The 23452-nt window shown below is 37.5% G+C and overlaps 1 protein-coding gene across 2 annotated transcripts in view; it reads right to left on the reverse strand.

The window, feature by feature from the left end:
- Nucleotides 1–5329: 5329 nt before the first annotated feature.
- Nucleotides 5330–23452, reverse strand: part of ARAP2 (ArfGAP with RhoGAP domain, ankyrin repeat and PH domain 2) — a 162249-nt gene continuing 144126 nt past the window's right edge. For both annotated transcript variants that reach the window (XM_032495553.1, XM_032495548.1), the window contains 5 exons: nucleotides 21648–21730; nucleotides 20540–20575; nucleotides 18521–18584; nucleotides 12923–13057; nucleotides 5330–7587 (listed from right to left, as the gene is read on the reverse strand). In XM_032495553.1, the coding sequence (XP_032351444.1) occupies nucleotides 7204–7587; nucleotides 12923–13057; nucleotides 18521–18584; nucleotides 20540–20575; nucleotides 21648–21730 (702 nt within the window). In that variant the 3' untranslated portion in view covers nucleotides 5330–7203. The remainder of the gene's footprint in view (nucleotides 7588–12922; nucleotides 13058–18520; nucleotides 18585–20539; nucleotides 20576–21647; nucleotides 21731–23452) is intronic.

A 23452-nucleotide genomic window follows, 5' to 3' on the forward strand; every position in this document is an offset into this window, starting at 1 on the left:
CCAGGGCCCAGCCATTTCCAGGGCAGGATCTGACCTGCTAGTGGGTGGGCAACATCTGTAGGCTGTGCAGCTGTGGTTTTCTTGTGGCTGGTATCTACTTGCTGGTGAATGAGCCTAGGCCTGAGGCTGGAGCAGGCTCACTGGTGGCTGGGCTGGGTCTACAGACTGTGGGGCTATGGTTACCATCTTTTTTGAAGGATGTTTTTAAGGGATATGGAATTCTAGGTGGTAGATATTTTATTCCAGCACTTAATGATTGTATTCTATTCCCTTTTAGCTTTTGCCTTTTATGATGATAGGTCACTGTCAGTCTCTTATTGTTAATTTAATTTAGTGTTATTTGATACTCTGATTTTAAGAATTCCTTGTTAAATTTTCCATTGTTTTACTATAATGTACTTACCCGAAGTTATCTTTGTATTTACCTTGCTTAGAGTTTGGATAGCTTATTGAATCTGTTAATTGACATCTCATATCAGTTTTCAAAAATTCTTGGTTATTATCACTTCCAGTATTGCCTCCTCCCTGTTTTCTGTCTCCTCTTCCTCTGGATATCAAATTACATGTATGTTAGACTTTTTCTTAGTGTCCCACATATCTCTCTTTTCTATTTCTTCCAATTGTTTTTCTTTGTGTTCAATTTGGATGTATTTTTTTTAAAATTTGTCTTGTGGGGAGGGGATAGCTAGCTTAGTGGTAGAGCATGTGCTTAGCATGCATGAGGTCCTGGGTTCAATCTCCAGGACCTCCATACAAATAAATAAATAAATAAAACCTAATTACTTCCCCCCCAATTTTTTTTTAAAAATAATCTGTTTTCCAATTCATTAATATTCTTTGATTCACATCTATTATTTGGTTAAACCCATTTTTTTTAAACTTCAGTTACTGTAATTTTCACCTCCAGAATTTCCATTTGATTGTTTAAATTTAAATCTCTGGCAGAATGATACAACTTTTTTCTATATTTTCTTTTTCCTGTATTTTGTGATAATGTTAACCGTAGCTGTCATTGTATCCCTGGTTGGTATCCTGATCATTTGTGAATCTCTGTTTTTCTTAGTATTTTTTCTCTTGGTTTTTGGTGATAGGGTCTTGTCTCTTGAATTCTTTTTCAATGCCAGACAGTGAGGAAAAAATGTTAAGGCTATAAGCAATATTATCTTTCTCCAGAAAGGACTCATCTTTTCATGTTTTAGTAGAGCAGAGGTTGATGATTTTGACCCAGTCAGGGACAGAGCTGAAGAGGCTGTGGGCAGTTTTGATGATGATCTGTCAAGATTTCAAGTCATACCTATCCTGACCCATGGCTCTTCAAGGCTTCCACCTGAAAGCCTATATATTCACAAGGATCTCTCTCTAAAAAACTCAACTCTGCTAGTAGAAACTTTCTACTGAGCTTATTAGCCTACTGCCCTTTGTGGCATCAGTATTCAGCAAATGTTTTAAAAGGAAAACTAGCTATAGTCAGCTTTCTATTCTTCCCTTCTCCCTGGGATCTTAGTCCCTTGATGCTCTAATTTGGCTCCTTAGCTATACAAGGGTACAAAAGCTGTGCTGATTTATCTGTCTGCAAAGAGCATCTCTCAACTTGATCAAATACCAGATTAGTATTTTTAACTTCTTGCACTGTGTTTAGATTCTCTGAATCTTGCCCCAGGAAAAAGAACAACTGTATAGCATCCCCCCACATCTCTAATGTTGCTACTTCCTCAAAATCTTGCCACCTTTATTTCTATTCATTTCAACAATAACCTTTGCACAGATTTTTAACCCATTGTTGATAGCTTTTAGGATTTTGGGATCGTTTTTCTTCAAGCTACTTTATTATGTTGACTTTATTCAATATATATTTCAGTAGTGACTATAGGCTATGGTATAGGCACTGTTCTAGACACTGGAAATCAGTGGTGAACTTAAGATTCTGCACTGGCTGAGTTATGTTCTAGTGGAAGTAATTAGGCCATTAAAACATATACTATTAAATATGTAAATTACCAGGTGATGAGTCCTGTGATGTAAAAAAAAAGATAAAGGGGATAGAAGGTGATGATGCCATTTTATATGGGATGTTCTGAGGTCTGTCTGGTAGGAGATGTTTGATGGTGCCTTAGATATGGCATATTTGGGATGACAGATGAACACTCAAGTGGAGATGTAAACTACAGTCTGAAACTCAGTGAGTAGGTCCATACTGAAGTTAAACAGATGGGATAGCCAGAAGATGTACTATATTTAAAGCTATGAGATTAGATGAATTCCTCTAGGACTGGACTATATAAAGATGAGTAAATCCTGTAGAGGATCTGAGAAGACTGACCAGTGAGGAAGGAGAAAAACTACAAGATAATGATGTCCTAGAGACCAATCCGAGAATGATTTCCACAAAGGAGGGGTGACCAACTATATAAAATGCTACAAATAGTGGGTGATGTGTTGATTATGATGGCTGAACACTGACCATTTGTGTTGTTGTTTTGGAGGGAGGTAATTAGGTTTACTTATTTATTTATTCTTAGAGGAGGTACTGGGGATTGAACCCAGGACCTTGTGTATGCTAAGCATGTGCTCTACCACTTGAACTATACCCTCTCCCTGAAAACTGATCATTTAAATTGGCAACAAGTTTGTTCTGACCTTGCAAGGAGCAGATATTATAGAAGAGTGGGAAGCAAAATGTTGAATGAAGAGGGCTCAAAGAGAAAATGGGAAGGAAAAAATAGAAGGCAAGAAGTGAGACAAATTTTACCAAGACTTTTTTTGCAAACAGAAGTCAAATGAGGCCTTAGCCGGAGGGGAAGATGAGGTTCCCTCCCGTGAGATATGTCACTGTTAATGTTTACCTGATCTCGGGATCATGGAGTGGCATATCCAGGTTGATTGAAATGAACTTTTGTCTCTCCTTAGTTTAGTGAATGTTCAGTTATTTAACTGAAGACCTCTCTATGTTGTTCTTGAAAGGAATAACAAGATTCTCTATCAATCAGGTGTTGTGAAGCATCAGTATATTCACTCTGCTGGAATAGTGGTTCTTCATGTCAGAGAACTTCAATCTTTGTCATAGAACTTAAATCTTTTCAATCAGCACCAACTATACTTTTGCTGGACCACGATGTTGAATTGTTTGTGCTATATTATTTCAGTGTTCAAGTTATTTAGGCAGTGGACTTCTAAGTAGATACACCTCAAAACCCTTTCTTATTCTCCATCTATCATTATGATAGCTATAACTCTGATGTAATATTACAAAGATGTTCTGAGATATAGAGTAACAGTAGTGCAGACTAATACTAGCAAATTCAAGGGGGGATTCTGCTCATCTGATATCTTTATTGACAGATTAATATAAAAGTGTACTAGGGCTTCTAGTAACAAAATTCCACAGGCTGGGTGGCTTAAACTATAGGGATTTTCTCACGATGCTAGAGGGTGGAGGACCAAGATCAAGGTGCTGGTGGTTTGGTCTCATTTGAGACCTCTCTCTCCTTGGCTTCCAGACGGCCACCTTCTCGCTGTGTCCTCACATGGTCTTTCCTCTGTGTGAACACAGCCCTGGGTGTTTTTGTGTATCCACATTTCCTCTTGTAAGAACACCACTTAGATTTGATGAGGGCCCACTCCATTAACCTCATTTTGACATCATCACTTCTTTGAAGACTCTATCTCCAAATACTCCAAATTTGGAATACTAGGGGTAGGGCTTAAACATATGTATTTAGGGGGAACACAATTCAGACTATGACCTGTGGTAATCTGTTCTCTTAGTGCATAACAAACATTTTTAAAGGAATGAGAAAAAAACTGTTAGAAGCAATCTGAAAACCAGTAGTAAAAAGTGTCAACTTAGACCAAGTGAGAACTAAAAAAAAACTAATAAATAACATTTACTGTGGGTTAGGTATGTGATATACACACACCCACACATAAATATATATATACATACTGTCGTCTCTTGGGATCCGCAAGAGATTGGTTCCAGGAACTGCTGCAGATACCAAAATCTGAGGATGCTCAAGTCCCATAGTTTCTCACGGGTTCCATACCTGCAGATTCAACCAACCACGGGTAGTTTATTAAGTTTGTAGTCCACAGTTGGCTGAATCTGCAAATGTGAAATGTGTAGACACTGAGGGCCAGCTGAATATTTATTGAAAAAAAAATCCATGGATAAGTGGACTTGTGCAGTTCAAACCCTTGAACAGCATTGGGGTTGGGGCACTGACCTCTGCCCAGTTGAAAATCCACATGTAACTTATAATTGGCTCCCTCTGTGGACTCAGCCAGTGGTACATTGTGTAGTACTGGCTGTTGAAAAAAATATGAGTATTTGTGGAGCTTCAGAGTTCAAACCTGGGTTGTTCAAGGCTCACGTGTATATTAGTCATCACAAAGTCTACAGGTGTTATTCCCACTTCTTGGATAAGGACACTTAGATTCTGAACTTTAATCCAGTATGTCACAAAAAAGTCTTAAATCTGTACAGGTATCTGAATTATTTAAACCTTTATATTCAACATATAGCAGTCATGGCAGAGAATATAGGGATATACAACATAATTTAGAACATTTTCAACAAAAACTTGTTAAAAATAATAACTATGGGATGTAAAGCAGATGAATTTTAGTTACCCACAGGACTCCTTTCTATGCTCTGTATTTCCAAATGATTAGAGATAAACGTGATGATGTACACACAACAGGATATTGTTCACATGAAACTAATTCTGTCTTTTGTTGCGTGAATAATATGAAAGTCTTGGTGTAAATTTTGATGAGATGATGAATGTTTTCATCATCTCTCCAGAGTGATTATCAGAAGTTTGAGAAAACACAAATATATGAATACTACAATCTGTCCAAATAAATTTGATGTATTTTCAAAAATATTTCTTTCCTAATACAGTTTGTGTAGTTTAGGATTAAAAATTGCCCAATGAACAATGCAAATTGGCAGCTAATTTAGTTATGCAGACATATTTTTACTTCAGTTACTTTTGCTTAGTTTTGAATTTTCAGTGCCACTTTGATAAATCATTAGTTAATGATTTGTTTAGAAATCAAATATTTAAAAGCCATGTCTAGTAAGTAACTTTAGGGCTTTAGAAGTGAATGAGTACCATCAATTTGTTTGTGTCATGTTTGCATATATTCATCATTTTAAAAGGAATAATATTCATACTGATGTGCTTGAAAAAATGACAGCTAGCTTGAAGTATATGTTAAATTCAGATTTTTAAAAAAGGAAAACAGGAAAGGCAATCTATTTGACTTATTTGTCTGTCTTCAAAAGTTGAAGGTGGTTATTTTGAAAAACAGTCACACATTCAAGTGGACTTGTAAAACAATTTTAATTTTTACTCAAAATATGTGAGATGTCATCATTGGCCCTTATCTTACACTTGAAAAATGGAGACACTTGTACAGGAATGGATGGGAAACCAAAGTTATCAGATTTTAAGCTCAAGTTTCAAAAGTATTCAGATAAGGCAGGTAAAAATATCCAGATACTTTCCTGTTGTCCAACACTGTCAAACATAATTTTCATGTCTGCTTATTTCATAAAACATAAATAGTTTTAGATTTTTTTCATTAAATAGCATGATTTCTTGCTTCAAAGGAAGGCTGCCCAATAATGCCACCTATTTTATAAACTGACCAGCAGTTTCTTTCTTTAAAAAAATTCCAATCTATGTGGATTTAAAGAATAGATGTCACAAACCCGTGGTAAACTGTCTTATCACCACCAAATACAAGTGATCAGTATTTTACAATGAAGCAACTCATAGCATTTAACAGCACATTACTGTACTATGATTGGACTGACTGAAGTGTGGGCTTTTGAACATAGACAAATTCAGATAAGACACCTGAATGACAGAGGGGGCAAAAAGAAATGGGAGGAGTAAAGCTTGGCTACATAAAATAATGTTAATCAAAACTCACCAGACCTAATAAAATTCTAAAGAAACTGATGAAAAGTGATGCCCTTAATGTGAACTATAATTAGGTAGTATTGTCTGTCTGAGGAAAATAACCAACTCAGTAGCTGCTCTTTATGTGGAAACAAAAATAGAGGGCTTTGTCTTATCATTAAGCACAGGGAGGAGACTGCTGCTTTATTAAAAAAAAAACCAACCCCCCCCCCCAAAACGACGACAACAAAAAAAACCCAGACTAGATTAAAAGTTAACCCCAACTCCAAAATGGCCACATGTTGTACACGTCCAGTAAATTCTGGCATTGCAGAAAAGACATTACAACCTTACTTAAAATAATAAGAAATGAACATACAAAGTAAAACAATAACAACAACAAAAAACAAACAAAAACAATAAAACCCTGTGATGATGAATGTTGCGCGTACCAGAACCATAGTAAGGAACTCTTTCACATGAACAAGTTCCAGTCAACACTGAACTAGAATGAATCTCAACAGCCTCCTTGACTTTTAGGACATTTGTTAACTCTCTGCCTCTTTTAAAAAACCCTAGTGTTGTTTGACAGGCAGCTGCTAAAACCAACCGTACCCGCTTTTCAACTTCCTTCCCTGACTGTTCCCTAAGGCAGACCCTATGTAAACCTAAAGACATACAGCAATTTTATTTACAATGTTTCTCAAAGTGCAAAATGTGTTATATATAGTTTCATAGGCGTCATTTAAACACCACATTTTATACAATACAGTACAGTTTGCAATTTCTGCTCATAAATTACACCACTTAAAAGACAGCTGCAGTTGACCCTTGAACAATACAGGTTTGAACTGCACAGATCCACTAATACGTGGATACTTTTCAACAGTAAATACTATAGTACTACACCATCCACAATTAGTCGAATCCACAAATGCAGAGGGATTTTGGATAGGAGGGCCAACTATAAATTATACACAGATTAACCCGCCAACCCCCATCCCCTGTTCAAGGGTCAACTGTACTGCAAAAGGCTGGCCACTCAAAGTAACCCAATGCCTTCCTACACAAGGTTTATTAATACAGCTGAACTGTACAAGCTTTGTTCAGACCAAAAAATGGTTAATCTTACACTTAATCACATATATATATATATATAGCTTAAAATGCTCTTTAAATGGTTAAGGATAGCTAGACCGATCTCACCAACCAGGAATTATCTTATAGTTTGGTTTCCGGTTTGCAAACATTGTACACGATACTTAAAAAAAATAATAATTTGCAACATAAGTCATTTTATTTCTTTCTGCACGACCTGCTCCCCCTGTAACTCTTTTGGAAGGGGTCTTGACCGCTGCAGAACCACGCTCAGCTCCTCAATGACCCTGGATGGTAACTTATTATTAGTGTCCAAAGTAGCTTTGCCATTCCTATCCTCGGTCTTCCTCAATGTCTTTAGCCCTTTATGGCCTTTTGGTTGCCCTTGGAGGACCTCAGCCTCTGTGTCCTCCAGACAGTTGAAACTCCGATGTTTTCTGGTTCGACTTCGAAGTTTATCGTCCTTGTGCTCCAGGCACTGGGCCACAAGGGAAGCTCTCCCCTTTAAGGTGCTGTCCCCAGGCTCCTGAACACACTTTGCACCGATCCGCAGCCTTTCGAGTTCTGCTCTTGCACTCTAAAAATAAAATGAAACATCTCACAGGGAAGCAAGATCTGGCACACTTTGTTTCAAAAATACACTGCGTGGAAAAGTTGATGCTTCTTACACGAGAATTTCTTTCCGTGATTTAGGTTCTAACTCTCCTTTGGCACAAGCAGCATGTCTGAATTTATAGACTGATCTCAGAGCTACAAAATCAACTGAAATATAGACCATGGAAATTCATTTTAACAAGCATTTAACGTACCACTTCAAAGGTGTCTTTCAAGTTAGGTACTCAAATTGACTCTCATTTCAAACTTGCCTCTTCCAATTCACTTCTGCTTGGATGTGTCACATGTTCATGCATCTATAATTCCTAGTGTTGTACCCGAAGCACAGAGAAAAAAGGTGGTCTCTGTGGCCTATGAGTCTCAGAAATGCTCTGCACTACAGGCCCCTCTTTGCGATTCACAATACATGTTAGCATATTAAAGAAGCTGAGAGATGTTACAGCGGAAAATCCTGTTTGACTTCTTTTTTCTGTTTATTTTCTTCCCCCAAATATTTGACTAGTGAAATCTTTTCCTCACATAATGCCTATTAGAATCCCACAGACACATTTCAGAAGACACTGGAAGGTACACACAGTTATGTATTAAAGCCCACTTTGGTATCAGTGGATTAGAGTACACATTCATTCGGTGAACTCTAAGTGCCCGCAGGTCCCAGGGTCCAGGTCCACTGAGACAAGACCTGCGTTGGTTGCGAGCTGCACTTTCTTCACTAGCGTTCAGGGCGTCTCATGACTGGGCAAAGGGGACTACACCCTAATCAAATGTGAGATTAAAAAAATGAACAACAGAGAATCCAGCATGTACTGGGTAGGGAGCCCCAGCTAAAGGCTACCCCCCACCGCCCTCAAACTGGGTCAGGGTGGAGGTGGGGGCAGGAAGGCAAAGTCATCTTTCTTTTCACAAGCAAGAGTTGAAGAAATGTCTTCGTAATTTCCTTAGTAAAAATTGCAAAGCACAGACAGAAGAAATCTCAAGGAGTTTATTTTTTTTTATTACATTACAAATGTTGGAGAGAGAGAGGGTGAAATGAAAATGATAATATTAAGAATGAAATTGAGTAGCATCAACAGTGTAGTAACTAAGGATGTCCAATAACATGCTTCAAAAGGCAACACTTCACCTTTTAATTTTTCTCTATAGCACTCATCACTTTTTTAAAAAATGTTTTCTATTATTTTCTTATTTTCAGGGGTGTGATTATATTTATTTTTTAATGGAGGTACTGGGGATTGAACTCAAGACCTTGTGCATACTAATAAGCAGGCACTCTATCACTGAGCTATACTTTCCCCCCGCTAAATTGGCTTTATTTGTTTGTTTATAACGGAGGTACTGGGGATTGAACTCAGGACCTCGTGCATGCAAAGCATATGCTCTCCTATTGAACTATTACCCTCCCCCTTCACTTTCTAATATACTGTGTAAGCCACTCATCTCTTGTGATTGTCTGAATGCCCTGCTATAAAGTCAACTCATTGCAAGAAGGGTTTCTATTTTTTCACTTTTGATTTGTTCACCCTATTACAGAGCATGCATACAGGAAATGATCAATAAATATTTTCTGAATAGTGACTGAAGAAAGGTTTAAAAAAGTTCAGATGTATAATATTCTGTTCTATTTTCCTAAATCCCAGCAGATCAAAAGAGGAAATTATGAGACAAATTCAAGCTGAATAAAAACAATTTCATCAATGTAATTTATAAGTATTTTGTAATTTGGAATTTTCTGATAAGATTAAGATTATGCATTATAGATAAGTATTTCTTCTACACTAAAATCGATAGGAAGAAACATTTAGTTATTTAGTTCCTAGCTTAATTCCAAAGTTTCATTAGAATATGTTAGAGGTAGTGTTGGTAACTGCACAACCATGTGAATGTAATTAATGAACTGTGCACTTAAGATGGAAAATTTTGTTATGTGTATTTTATCACAATATATAAAAAAATGAGAGATTAGTAAAAATGATGACTATTAGCATAGGAATGTGACAGGGAGTTTTATAAAAAATATAATCTTATTAAACAGTTTCACTTGGCATCTATTAGGGAAAATCAAGGATATAGAGTGGTTTTACATATACTGTAATAATAGTTCTCATTATCTTTCAACTATCAGCAGAAAGACTTTAAGAGTCTCTTAGATGTTGAATTTGGAGGACAAATATTAATATATGTAATGCTGAAATTTCAAGTAAAACTATAATATTAGCCTAAATGACATAAGCTTATATGAAGTGGGGAGAGGGGGATGAAGAGAACTGTTAAGAAGATGAGAGAGGGAGTGATATGCATGAACAATGCGGTGTGTGGAGGGCCTTAGCCTGCTGTGGGGAAAGAAAGCCAAGGGCATTGATGCTGTGGAAAGAAGGACATCCTTTATGTGCTGCACTGTTCTTAAAAGACAAGGTATGAAATTGGGAAAGCAAGAGGTAGCCTGGTCCAGACGATACTAGATTGTGTCAGGGGGCGTTTAGAGAAAACCGTTTGAATGGGAACGAGGATCTGAAAAGGAGTCGGTCTCCCACCAGAAAAAAAAAAGTTCCTCTGTCACAGTCAGAGCAAGATGCAGGAATGGGTGAGCAAATCTCTCACAAGGCTCTAGACTCTGCCCGCATGTATTTGTCTTTATATCTAGATGAGGGCCAATGGTTATGGAGGTCTCATGATAGCAAAACGTAGTATGACCAGTGTACCGATTACAGCAGAAACTCTCTTAAAATGACTTTCACTACTGAAGTCACTGTATTAGTTGATATCATCTCTTTGCTATAAAGTATATATCACTAATTTATTCTCATGATAATGTTTTAAATGCTTTATACTTTATATGATTATTTACACTACAGAATATATCATGCAGAAATAGAAACCCAAGGAAATGACCATATGCTGAAAGTCACACAGGTGGGAGTTCAGAACGGATCCGAGGCTGGCCTGTTTGAAACCAGTCTTCTTTCCACCACATCAAACTGTGCTCCAGGATGATGACAGGGGAGAGAGGTGTTTAATGGGTAGGATTCTAGGTCACCATTTTCTGCTTCAACTGCATCATTTTCTTTACTCATAATTTTTGTTTTACAGATTCCTTTCAAGGCATTCTTGAAAGGAAAGGCAATTTTGGAAACGAGTGAATTATTCCATATTCCTTCCAAGGTCCTTATTTTGTCTCAATAAGTGTTAACTCTGTGCCAAGCATTAGTCTAATAAATTCTCAAGTATGATATCATTTAATCCTCACAAGCACCCTACGAATTAAGGGCTTCTGTTATCCCTACAGGCTTACAGATAAAAGCTGAGCACAATGATAAAGTGTAGGTACCCAAGAGTAAGCAGGAGGGCTCTAGGTAGCATCTAGCTTGTATGTTCTTAAGCACTCTGTTGGCCTCTTCATCTGATTTCCTTTGCCAACATCTTACTTCCCCTGGCTTATTCAGCTAGCTCACTACTAATTTACTCAGTTAATTTTAGAAGTCACTTCCTCCAGGAAGCCTTCCATGCCCAGATGAAGTATCCTCATTCTACCTTCCACTGAGCCTCATGAAAGCAAGACAGATCACAGAATGGGAAGTCACCAACTTCACCAGTATGGCAACAATCTGAAAAGCAATCTTTCTTGAATATATCCATTGATAAAGACTACATTTTTCTAATGAATATAACCTACTTAATAATATTTTAAGCTACTTTATTAATATATTTTCTCACACATTTACATAAATCTAATCTAATTCTATATTTTAATGGTTCATATGAAAAACTGTAATTTTAATTCCTTTTAAACTTTCAATGTTTTTCAATGAAAAATACTAAATATTAAAAAATTTTCTTTGCCAAATATGTTGAATTACCACATTTACCAAATTTACAAAAAAGTCTGGCTTAGTTTAACTACACATATGTTTTCAAGCAACTAGTATTTCATGGCATTGTTTTAAAAGCCTTTAACAATTTTGTTAGTTTTAGCTGACCAAATTTCTGATCTTAAGTATGCTAAAAAACAAAACAAAACGAAACAAAAAACTGTCTCTGAAGTTCTGAATTTGGGATTAAGTAACAAACTACTGTATATTAAATCATCGTCTCAATTCCATACTGGATACTGGTTAATATATTTGATTCTAATAATTTATCTTTCTCTTTGTTCCATAATCGATCACGAGGCAATGGCAGAAGAAGCTGGGGTTATCTACTCCCCTACTTTTCTTCACTGGTTCAGCTTGGGTTCCTGGAAAGATTCTAGATTAGCTGAGGAGGCCACAGCTCTGCAGAGCAGTTGCCAAGAGAAACCTGTAAGCACAGAACATCCGGAGGGACAAGCGCCTGGGCTCCTGGGAGCCTTCTTCTTCCCTGTGTTTTTATCAGCACAGGCCTGAGCAGGCAGCGAAGGAAATAAGCCATTATTTTCAAGGCTTTTATCTTTTAGAGGAGAGGCATATTACAGTGGAATAAATGTTCGAAATGGTAAAACATTTAAAAAAAAAATCTGATCATTAAATTAAAATGGCTTTCATCCTTCAAAAGTTATTCCTGTTTGGAAAGCAAGAAACACACAGCTTAATCCCAAACAGAGGCTCTAAAAAGAAATAATATCTTCTATGTGCTTTTCTTTTGCAACTCATCTAAGGCATCGAAACTTGCGCTAGTCCCGAAGGGTCAGTTTTGAGTGTAAACAGCCTGCGTCCTTTCCTGAATCAAGACTGATGCTCTTTATGTTCACCCTGCCCTTAAGGTGAGAAGGAAAACAAATAGCAGTTTTCATGAAAGATGCCAAATTTCCTTTATTGATGCTCAGGGGTCATCCTGTGGTTCCCTTAAATGAACTGAGACACCCCATGGGTTCCCAAACCACTGGAATTTGATTGTGTTACTGGAATGTCTAGTCACAGTGTCTCCAGACATATTCTGCCACAGGCTTATTCTAAGGAGGTTAGATGTGAACTTGGAAGACTAATTTGAGACTGCAATTTTCACGAGAACTTCTGTATACATACTTGACATTCTTGGCTACTTTAGGGATAAAAAAAAAAGCAGTACTGTGCATATGTAATTGAGTGGTCAATGACATTATTAAAACTAATCATTTAAGACAAGTTAATAAAATAAAAAACTTCAAAGAGTGGCACAGGGTTATTCATAAAGTTTTCTTGATGGATATGATTTTTACTACGCTTTCCAAAGTAATTATTACTGTGGTTTTGAAACCAATGCAGTAATTAATGCATTGAATCACCTTATGACAAAAGAAAACAAATGCTATAATTAATGGAAAAACAAATAAAATCCTAACCTACCTCAATATTTCTCCGGGCTTGGGTTGCATTCCTCTCGTGCTGGATGGGAATTAGAGGCAAACCTCCGATTTTGGGATTTTTGGTGATAGAACGTTTTCGCTCCTTTCCAGCTGGTGGCCATATATCATTTTCATGCTGTAGAAACACAATTTCCTGCTGTTGGTGTGTGATTTATACCATGTGGTACACCAGGTTACATAGTCACTTGGCTCCTTTTCCATACGTCCAAGTCAGATGCTCTGTGTTCCATGAGGCGCCCCGTTGTAATTATGATGTTAACTCTGGTGGCGGAACCACTCCAGGATGCAAAACTCTTACGTGAACTGAGCTTTGAGGTCTCAGTTCAATTTCTAGCTTTCAAATACATGCCTTCTGTACTACTTACAAAACCATGAGGGGGAATATGTTTAAGGAAACCAACAAATGTAATACACCTGCCTACATTTCTAGGCCCTGGAGTCAAAATGACTATACATTCATCTTCTCTTCCCACAAAGACAACTTTCGTGTAAAAATAACTTGATGTTACATATACCCCCAAGTCAACATAAGGCATGACTGTCAGGACAAGTATCTTTGTGATCTTTGGGAAAATGTTACTCTTTCATCTAACTGAGTTCCAAAGAACTGCTATCTTATACCAAGACATTCACACTGTACATTGTGCAACAGAACATGTGGTACATTTGTTCTCAGATAGTACTGACTACATATTCTGGCCACTGAGCAATTATAGATATGACTGGAGAAAAGTTAATTTTGCGAAGTGGAGAAATACCCACAGGTAAAAATGAAAGCTCTTAAATGATAAATCCTGAAGATATGCATATGAAAGGAAAAACTTTAAAGAATTTTTCTACCTCTCAGGGTAGATTAACTTTTCAGAAGTTGGGAAAAACAAATTGATTTTCAGATGACAACCTATGAAAGAAATACAGAATACCAACTATACTGAGAAGCTTAGAGATGTTACTGATGAAATGAAAACCATCTAGTAAATTATATAGCTGAATACCTACTAGTTATTTTCTTCTGTTAAGATAGAACAAATTTTTACTCTTAGGTTGCAGTCTGTATTGTAATATCACATTTTATACAGCCAAAAAATTTAATTTCAACAGATGTTGAATGTGTGCTCATTACATAATAGCAGCTAACTTATATTGAGGGGCATACTGCTAGACTCTGTGCTAATCCATACCTTGCCTGTGGTGGATAACGCTGTAGTAGACATGGGTCTGCTGCTCACTGTCTGACCTTGACCCTTACTTTCCAGCTAGTTTAGTTTAGTTTCATTTGCTCTAAATATTCTTTAGACTTCTTGAGATCTTCAGTCTCTTCTCTACCACCATTCTCCTTTCACATTCTTTCTTACTTCCTTCACAGCCTGCCTTGGATTTTCACAGTCAATCAGTATGCTCACTTCCTTCCAATATGTTCAAGCCATTTGCTGCTTCTCTTTCTATAATGTTGGCCTGGCCAAGCCCTAGTTAAACCCCATTTAACTTACTCTGTTGGTGCCTCCAAAATGATGAAGATCAGTCTGGAGATTCATCTCACTTTTAAATTTACCCTCAAATTTCAAGTGAGCACTTAGCATTCCCTTGACATTCTACTCCCATACCACTGGGTTCCCGACCTTCTGAAGGTTACTGCTCATCTCTTACTCTGCCCCAACACTTCTAATATCCCTCCCTGACTCATTGATTTAATTTAAAAAGAACACAAATAACAAATGTTGGCAAAAATGTGGAGACAAAGAGAAGGCTCATACAATTGGTAGGAACGTAAACTGGGGAGCCACCATGGAAAACAAAAATAAGAACAGAACTATCATATGATCCAGCAATTCCTCTCCTGGGTACATATCCGAAAAGAAACCAAAAACAAAGACACTGATTTGAAAGGATACATGCACCCCAATGTTAATAGCAGCATTGTTTACAATTGCCAAGAATGGAAGCAACCTAAGTGTCCATTACAGATGAATAGATAAAGCAGATGTGGCAAATATATACAATGGAATACTACTCAGACATAAGAAGGGATAAAATTTTGCCATTTGCAACAAACATGGATAGACTTGGAGGGTATTATTACGTTAAGTGAAATAACTAAGACAGAGAAAGACAAATACTGTATGATATCACTTATATGTGGAATCTAAAAAAATAAAACCAACTAGTGAATATAATAAAAAAGTAGACTCACAGATATAGAGAACAAACTAGTGGCTATTGGTGGAGAAAGGGAAGGGGGAGGGGCAATATAGGGGAAGGGGATTAAGAGGTGCAGACTATTAGGTATGAACAAGCTACAAGGATATAGTATACAAAACAGGGAATACAGCCAGTATTTTATAGTAACTATAAATGTAATACAACCTTTGAAAATTTTGAATCACTATGCTGTGCACTTGTTATTCATATAATCTTGTACACCAACTATATATCAATAAGAAATAAAAAACTAAAGGAAAAACAACAACAAATTATTAGTAATCATTCAAGAATTTCATTTTCCCACCACGAAATGTACATCTAAGGCCATATAAACATCTCTTCCAATCAGTATTTTCTCTGATTACAAATAACGCTTCTCCAGTCATATCTATAATTGCTCAGTGGACCAGAATTGAGTCAATAATCTGAGGACAAAGGGGTCACACCCTCTTTGGGATAATGACTTTTTCAGCAATAATGAACATATGTGTTTGCTCACGTTGCTTTATGTCTGCTCAGAGCCTCTGCTGGTTTAACATTCTCTCCTTCAATTCCTTGATAGAATTCTCAGCACCCAAAACCTGATTTCCTTCTTCCTCCATGCTTCTCATTCTTCTGCTCATTTTTTCTCTTCTGTTTGACCTTGAAAGTTTGCAGTGTCCTAGGGCTTATCTGTCTTTCCTCACGTTCTCTCCCTACAGCCTCCCCTCTGCAACTGTGCATTCTTATTCTCCCTTGTTCTTATATTCTCTCTCTCTCTCATCTCGCCCAATCCCCTCACGGCATTTCAGTACAACCCAAATGCTGGCTCCCACCAGACTTACATTTCGGCTCCAAACTTCTGCCTTATGAGTTTTTGATTCAGACACCTAACCTGCTAATCAGCCTATCCATTTGTATGTCCAATAAGCATCTCAAATTTCACATGGCCACAACAGAACATTCAATGTTCTTCTGCATCTCTGATGATGTCACCTACGTTCACCATCTGACCAAGTTAAACAGCTAGGACTCTTCCTTGATTTCTACTCCTCCCAAACTGCTATCGCCAATCAATCTGTAAGCCGTACTGGCTCTACCTTCAGATACTCTTGAATCTGAATATGTCTCACCAGATCCACTGTTACCACCCTAGTGTGAACTGCCATCTTCCACAGAGCTGTTCTTCCTGCTTCCATCCTTGACCCCCTCCAGTGCAGCCTCAACAAAGGAACCACAATTTTTTTTTTAAGTAATATAAGCTGATTATATCATTCCCTAGTCTCCCACTCAGACTTCCAATCTCTGACTACATCAACTGCCCCCTGCCTTCCTCATCTCTGACATCCTCTCTCAGGCCTTCCTGATGTGCATGGAATGAGTCAAGAGGATGACATGTCAGGACCTCGGATTTGCTGGCCCCTATCCCTGGAGTGTTCTCTTCTGTCCTGGATACCTGACTCCCTCACTTCAGACAGGTCTCAGCACAGCTGTCAGCTACTCAGAAAGGATTCCCTGAGAGGCTTTCTCAACTAGCGCCTTCCTTACATCAGTCATGCTGGCTTTCCCTTCCCTAGCTTATTTTTATCATTTCATCACACTAATACCTATTAGAAATTGTATCAGATTATTCTTGTTCCTATTTTAGAAACACTAACTGAGCATGTGAGCATGTGCTTTGTCGGAGGCATTGGGCTCTGTGATGCAGATATACATGTAGTTTTAATAAGGCTGACATGGTCCTTCCTCTCATGGAGTTTATGTTTTAGTAGGAAAGACAGACTTGAAAAACCTGAATATGCAAATGGTTTTAAACTAGAGCTACAATGTCGAAGTACAGGATGCTAAGGGGTCCTGCAGCCTGAAGGTCTAATTGGTCCAAAGATCAGGGAAGGTTTCTCTGAGAATGTGACATGTAGGCTGAGGACTTTCGAGGCAGTGGGGGAGGATGGGGATGGATATTAGAAAAGTATTTCAGGCACCACAAAGAACTCATTGTAAGGGGCACTCACTGTTGATATGTGTGTATTAACATATTAACTATTAACATTTGCTACTTTCCTATCTGTTTTCCTATGGAGGTGAACCATTAAATCCTCAAATCCAAAAGGACCTTTGTGTTTACCTTAATTCTAAGAAGTGGAATGAACAGAAGAAATGTAATTGCGCTGAGTCTCTGGGGTGAACACAACAAGGGAGGGCAGGTGAGGCAGGGAGAAATAACTTGGTGGTGAGCGTAACCTCTGCTTCTGGCTATTTACACCTTTCTTTTCAACTACAGAGTCTACTGACTTCAATTATAAAAACAAAAACATCAAATTTAGTTATGCCATAAATCGACACTGTAACAGTTTTAGACTCTCTGGTTCCAATTTTACTAATACTTCAAATCTACCTTTTTTTTTTTTTTTTTAAGTAGGACTTGAATATCTGAATTTTTAAAAAATCTCACAAAAAAAGAAGAAAAGCCTCTAAGAAGTTAGCAGCCGGTCTTTTTCTGGCAACGTATTCCCAGGCAGTAATAGTACAGTCAGGCTGTGAAGAGCAGTGTTTATTAACCACTGGAAAGGTTAATAAATTAAATGAACAGAGAAAATGGTTTTCAAAACAAGGACAAGATTCTGGGGTGAATTAACTTCTCACTTGTAAGAGAAACAGGGAAGTACATCCCGAGTAATAAAGAGTGGCAACTTAATTGTCACCAGTGAACTTCAGTGCTCTTGTGGGGGAAGCATTGCTGGGCGTTCAGCCAGACAAGGCTGGGGATGAAACCAGTCCCCTGTTAAGGGGACTATTTAACTGTCCCTCCAAGGGGGAGTCCTCCTCTAGGGAGGCCAAATGGGAATGGGAACAGGTGTCGGCCCCTGGCGCCCCTGGGTTTAAAGCACTAACTAAATGTACGGTCCTGAGCAAATCACAGAGCCTCCGTTAATCCTGTTCCCTGATAAGCATAATCTTGCACGATTTGTTGCAAGGAGTACACAAATTAATTCTTTTGAAGTATTTAGCATGCAGTATGTATTCAAGAAATGGACATTCCTGTCCTTGTTTCTGGAAAATCAGGAGGCCATGGGGAGAATAAGAAGGAAAAGAACACATTTTCTAAACAAAGGTCAATGGGATGACAGCTTAGACAAGCCCCTCGTTCTTATATGACCATCTTGAAGCACCTCTTGCAAGCTAAGGAGCTGCTGGGCTGGCAAAACAAAGCCTCAACAAAGAGTAAACTCTCTTTCAAGGAGTAAGGGGTAAGTCTGCATTCTCATATATTTTAAAAAATGAATGAAAAAAAAAGTATGTGCATAAAACTCATGAAGAATTCTTTGAAAAGCACCACCACATGGACATTTTTCCTTAAACAGTTATTATAATTGATGGTTGGAACAGATAATCATACCTGGGCAATAAAGACATTGGCCATCCACTCCATCTGAGTTTGTGAACTATCACAACACAGGTGCCTGCAAAACAAGGTTTATAAAATATATAATTCAAGAAGACAATGGGATTCTCCAGTGTATTTGTTTGGTAAGTGATCATACCTCTTGGAGTTTCTTCTGATCAATGATGTAATGTAATCAAAATGGGAGTATTTCAGTACAAGTTGCTTTAGGCTTCTGTTGAGTGTATATTACCAAAATAATAGTGTAAATATGTTCATTTAAGCAAGACATAGGTAAAGGGAGCTGTTGAAAAATGATCAGCAATATTTTTGGAAAGGCAAAAAGGTCAATGTCATTTGCTTTTTCAGGTACATAATGGTAAAATATTTTCCCCCAGAAACTCTGAGCCTAAGAAGAAAAATATGTGCACATTTTCTTAAGAGCAGATTTTTTAAAAAAGGCTTAGAAGTCTCCATCATTATGATTATAAACATTACTTTCCACCAGACTCACAAAAAATGAACTGAAAGAAAAACCACTGCATGTCCAATAACACTGACTGAGTAACCTTTTATTGAAAACCTACCTAAAACAGAGATCTTGCCCTCAAGGTTCACATAGTCTATTAAGGGAGCCAGGAATGTAAACAAATAAATTATAACATGTGAGGAAAAGAGAAAGTGAAGTTAAACACAAACATAGAAACAAACAGCACACTTGGGGATGACTTGAAAGTTGTTTCCTGGCAGAGGAAAATAGTGTAACTGATGTTAGAACGGTATATGGATATTCCAGTGTAATTATATTTTTTCTATTCCTGTATTATAGATAATTTATTTGGAAAAATGTTAAAATGAAACATCTAAAAATAATTCTTGCTTCTTTCATTAGAGTCTCTTAAAAACAGTGTCCCTTCCCATTACCACATCAGGAAAACTGTTCTCTCCACCAATCATTTTAATTATGCACCCACGGGTACAAAATATTATAGATGCAAAGAATAAACAAATAATGATTAGAGCTGAGAGTTTTCTGATGAGACTTTTGGAGCATTTTGGCTAGGGTTTGAATACAAAATGACAGTTGTGTCTGCCAGATCAGCAGGAGGATGAAGTGATGAGAAAAGTGAGTAGCAAACACTACGGAAGAAGGTATAGTAAAGGGACCATGCAGATATGAAGCAGCAAGGCATGCCTGGCGAACTAAAGACAGATGACTGTTTTATCATTAGGGAAAAAAGGGAAAGTCATGGGAGATAAAGCTGACGGAGCCCCATGTTAAAGGGTCTCGTGTGCTGTGCTTACAATCCTGTACTTTATCCTGTAGGTGCCGGATTCACAGGAGAGTTTTAAAGCAGAAAAGAAGCATGAGAAAATCTCCTCTGGTGCTGGGTGGAGAACGTACCAGAAACCAAAAGCAAAGTCAGAGGCATGAAGAGCACTTAGGACTCCTGGAATCATCCAGGCAGATGAATGAAGGAGTGGCCCCACGGACAGAATGGGTCTGGGCGGATCAGAGAGAGAATTAAGAGGCAGATCCCCTGCAGGTCAGAGACTGATTAGACACAGGGAGGTGGGGGAGGAGGAATCATCACCTGGCACAATGTCTACAGAGAGTGGCTAGATCCTGGTGACATCAATGGAAAAAAGTACCTCTATGGAAAGAACAGATTTGAAACCAATATATATATTTTAATCTGAGTTTTGACAAGTTGTTATCCTTTATTTAAAACTGAATTTTGCCTGCTTATCCCATAAAACCAGGGATTCCACATTTATATGATAACTAGGAAGAAATCACATGTAATTTGTCATAAGAGGCATTGACAAACAGGATACATGGGACTGAAATGGACCTACACCCTGAAACAAATCTATTTTCCCCTTCTTAGGTTCAAAGTATCTAGAAAAGACTTTAACTTAGGTGAAACATTTCCTGTCTCTAGATCTATCTGCCAAAGAAAGAATAATGTTATTCATTTACTGACGTTATCATCAGTATGGCAAATCCAAACCTGCCAGCTGTTAACTTACCAGTGATGCTTTTCAGAATACGCTGTCAATCCCCAACTGCATCATGTGGGAAAAAAAACACATGCATACATATTAAAAATGATACATTTTACAAGACTGAAAACAATTAGATGTTAAGGAGGTAATATTTAATGGTGGGAATGCATAATAGAATTGATATTCACAATTGATGATTCATTGGGTGTCATTTATCTAGAGATAAAGATAAATACTGAGGGATTTGACTACAAATTTAAATATGTTGAAGAGAAACAGAAGGAATCTTATGATGTTATGGGGCATGGGGTAAATCTCTCAGAGGATATTCTGGGCTGAGTAAGGACGGATGTCCAGGAAAATGGCCAAAAGACAATAATTTACATATTGATTTACTGATATTGTGAGAGATGAAAGAATGTGCCCATTGCAACACAGCTATATGTGCCGGGCTTACAAATTAAGCACAGAGGCAAAAGTGAGGACATTTTCAGTGATAGAATCTGAAATCATATACAGTCCATTAAAACGATGTTTTATGATGTTAAAAATATTTGTGCCAACATCAACTAGCTAATCAAAGTAATCTGTGATAAGAAAGTGTAGTATAACCTGAATGCTGGGTTGATTCAGGTGTTAAAGTGAAGCCAGGATTAAGAGGGGTCTTCTTTCTACCATCTATGTGCTATGGATTTATTACCAAATTCAGCAAAGCCAAAAGGGCAAATTGTAGAGCCAGGACCAAGATGTTCTAAAAGCCAAGGAAGCTGGAGGGCAGCATTTGTCCTTCTGTGGGTAGACTTTTTTGCAACACTCCTTAACACCACGAGGGTGTGACTGAGCAAGGAATGGGACATAAAGAAACCCATATGCTTCCCAGCAGACGGGGTCTTCTGGGGGTTTCCTGTTCTACACAGAGGACATGGATTCACCCAGGAGCTTGACTTGAGTGGAGACATCATCCTTCCTTATCCACCCACACAGGCTCCCTGATCTGCCACAGATCCCCGGCCACCTGTCTGTCTAAAACTTAATTCATACGAAGTTAGACTAGTGCCACGGATCCCCACTCCCTTGAACAGACATACTCTCCCGTGACTTTGTCAACAACCCTTCCCTTCCAAGCTGTTACCTTGTTGGAGGCTTCATTTTCTTTTTCACTCCAAGATAAAACTTCATTGAACTGAGAGAAAACATTTTGTCAGGTTTACTGCTCTGTAAAGGAAAACAAAATAATTTGTAAGGAAACACATTTTCGAAATATCCTTACATTTTCCTTGAGTGTTAATGATCATGTTTAGAATTGTTTAGTTTCTTGAATGTTTCATGAACACAATACCAAGTTTTTAGTAAACAAAGATTGTCCTGATTACAATATTACAAATTTAAATAATTTTGGATATATATATATATTTATAAATAAGTGTATATGTATATACAAACACATGCATACACAATAATTCCTTATTCAAAACATCTGGGACCAGTGTTATATCAGAATTGATAATTTTTCAGTGTTTTCATATTTAAAAAAAAGAACAATATAATGTATATGCAATATATTCTGTAACTCAACCACACCACCCGTGTTGTCTGGGGCAGCACCCTGATTCAAATATATTCATATTTCTCTACAGATGCATGACATTTCATACAGTGTGAATAAATAAAGGCTAAAATATTGTTATGGGCTGAATGTTTATATCCCCTCCAAATTGAAATATAACCCCCAGTGTGATGGGACGTGGGGGCTTTGGGCGGTAATGAGGTCATGAGATTGGAGCCCTCGTGAATAGGATTAGCGCCCTTGTAAAAGAGGCCAGAGAGCTAGCTCACTCTCTTTCTGCCATGTGAGGATACCAGGAGAGGGTGGTAGTCTACAGTTCAGAAGAAGAGCCTCACTAGAACCTAGCACACTAGCATCCTGCTCTCAGACTCCTGGCCTCCAGAACTGTGAGAGAGAGATTTGCTATTTATAAGCCATTTGGTCTATGGTACTTTTTTACAGGAGCCTGAACAGATTAAGACAAGTATCTTCATGTTGGTTTAGGTCAGGTTTTGCCACCAAATGGGTTATGACTTTCTGTACTTTTTGGATTTCGGAATTATAAAAAACAGACTATGAAACTATATGGGTATATACTGAACTATATCAAATATCCATATTAATGAAAATTTTCATGAATAACTCATGAAAGTTGACTATGAAAAAGAATTTACATTTATTCTAGATCAGTTATATATCCTCCATACACATCCAAACATATTTATCTGATTAATGTTAAAAATTGTTTTTAAATCCTTGAACCATCAGGAAAGTTATCTGACAGAGGCAAAACTTAAATCATTATGCTCTAAGTTAAAAACTTATTATCAAACCACACACACTTCATTCTTTATTCTTGGTAACCCTGCAAAAGATTTTATAAAGACAATAGCCATGGAAATAATAATTAAAACAAGCTTTCCCCATATCCTAAAAATTTTCAAGGAAATCTTTTTTTTCAGTCTGGTAGACAGACAGCATTTACAACCAAGAGCAAGGAGCCTGGGGTCAGAGACCTGAGTACAAATCTGGCTTGCTACTGGCTAGCTTGTGACCACACATTACTGCTCTTTGCTCTTATATGATAAACATATTGACTATCTCATGTGGTTATTGTGAAGATTAAATGAGAAAGTAAAGGGTTATTGTGAAGGGTTATTGTACAGATTAAACAAGAAAAATTGCCTTTAAAGGGTTTAGGCCACTAACTGACCATATACTAAGTGCATAAGAAATTAACAGCTATTATTATTATAAATTTAGGACACACTGCTCCATAGAAATAGGAAGACAGACAAGTTGTTAGAACCCTAGGACAATGCACAAAAGCCCATTTAGCAAATACGTAGCTCAAATCAGTCCTAAATTCTATAAAAGTTAAACTATCCCTG

The sequence above is a fragment of the Camelus ferus genome, chromosome 2, assembly GCF_009834535.1.
Source record: "Camelus ferus isolate YT-003-E chromosome 2, BCGSAC_Cfer_1.0, whole genome shotgun sequence".
In the NCBI taxonomy this organism is placed as follows: Eukaryota; Metazoa; Chordata; class Mammalia; order Artiodactyla; family Camelidae; genus Camelus; species Camelus ferus.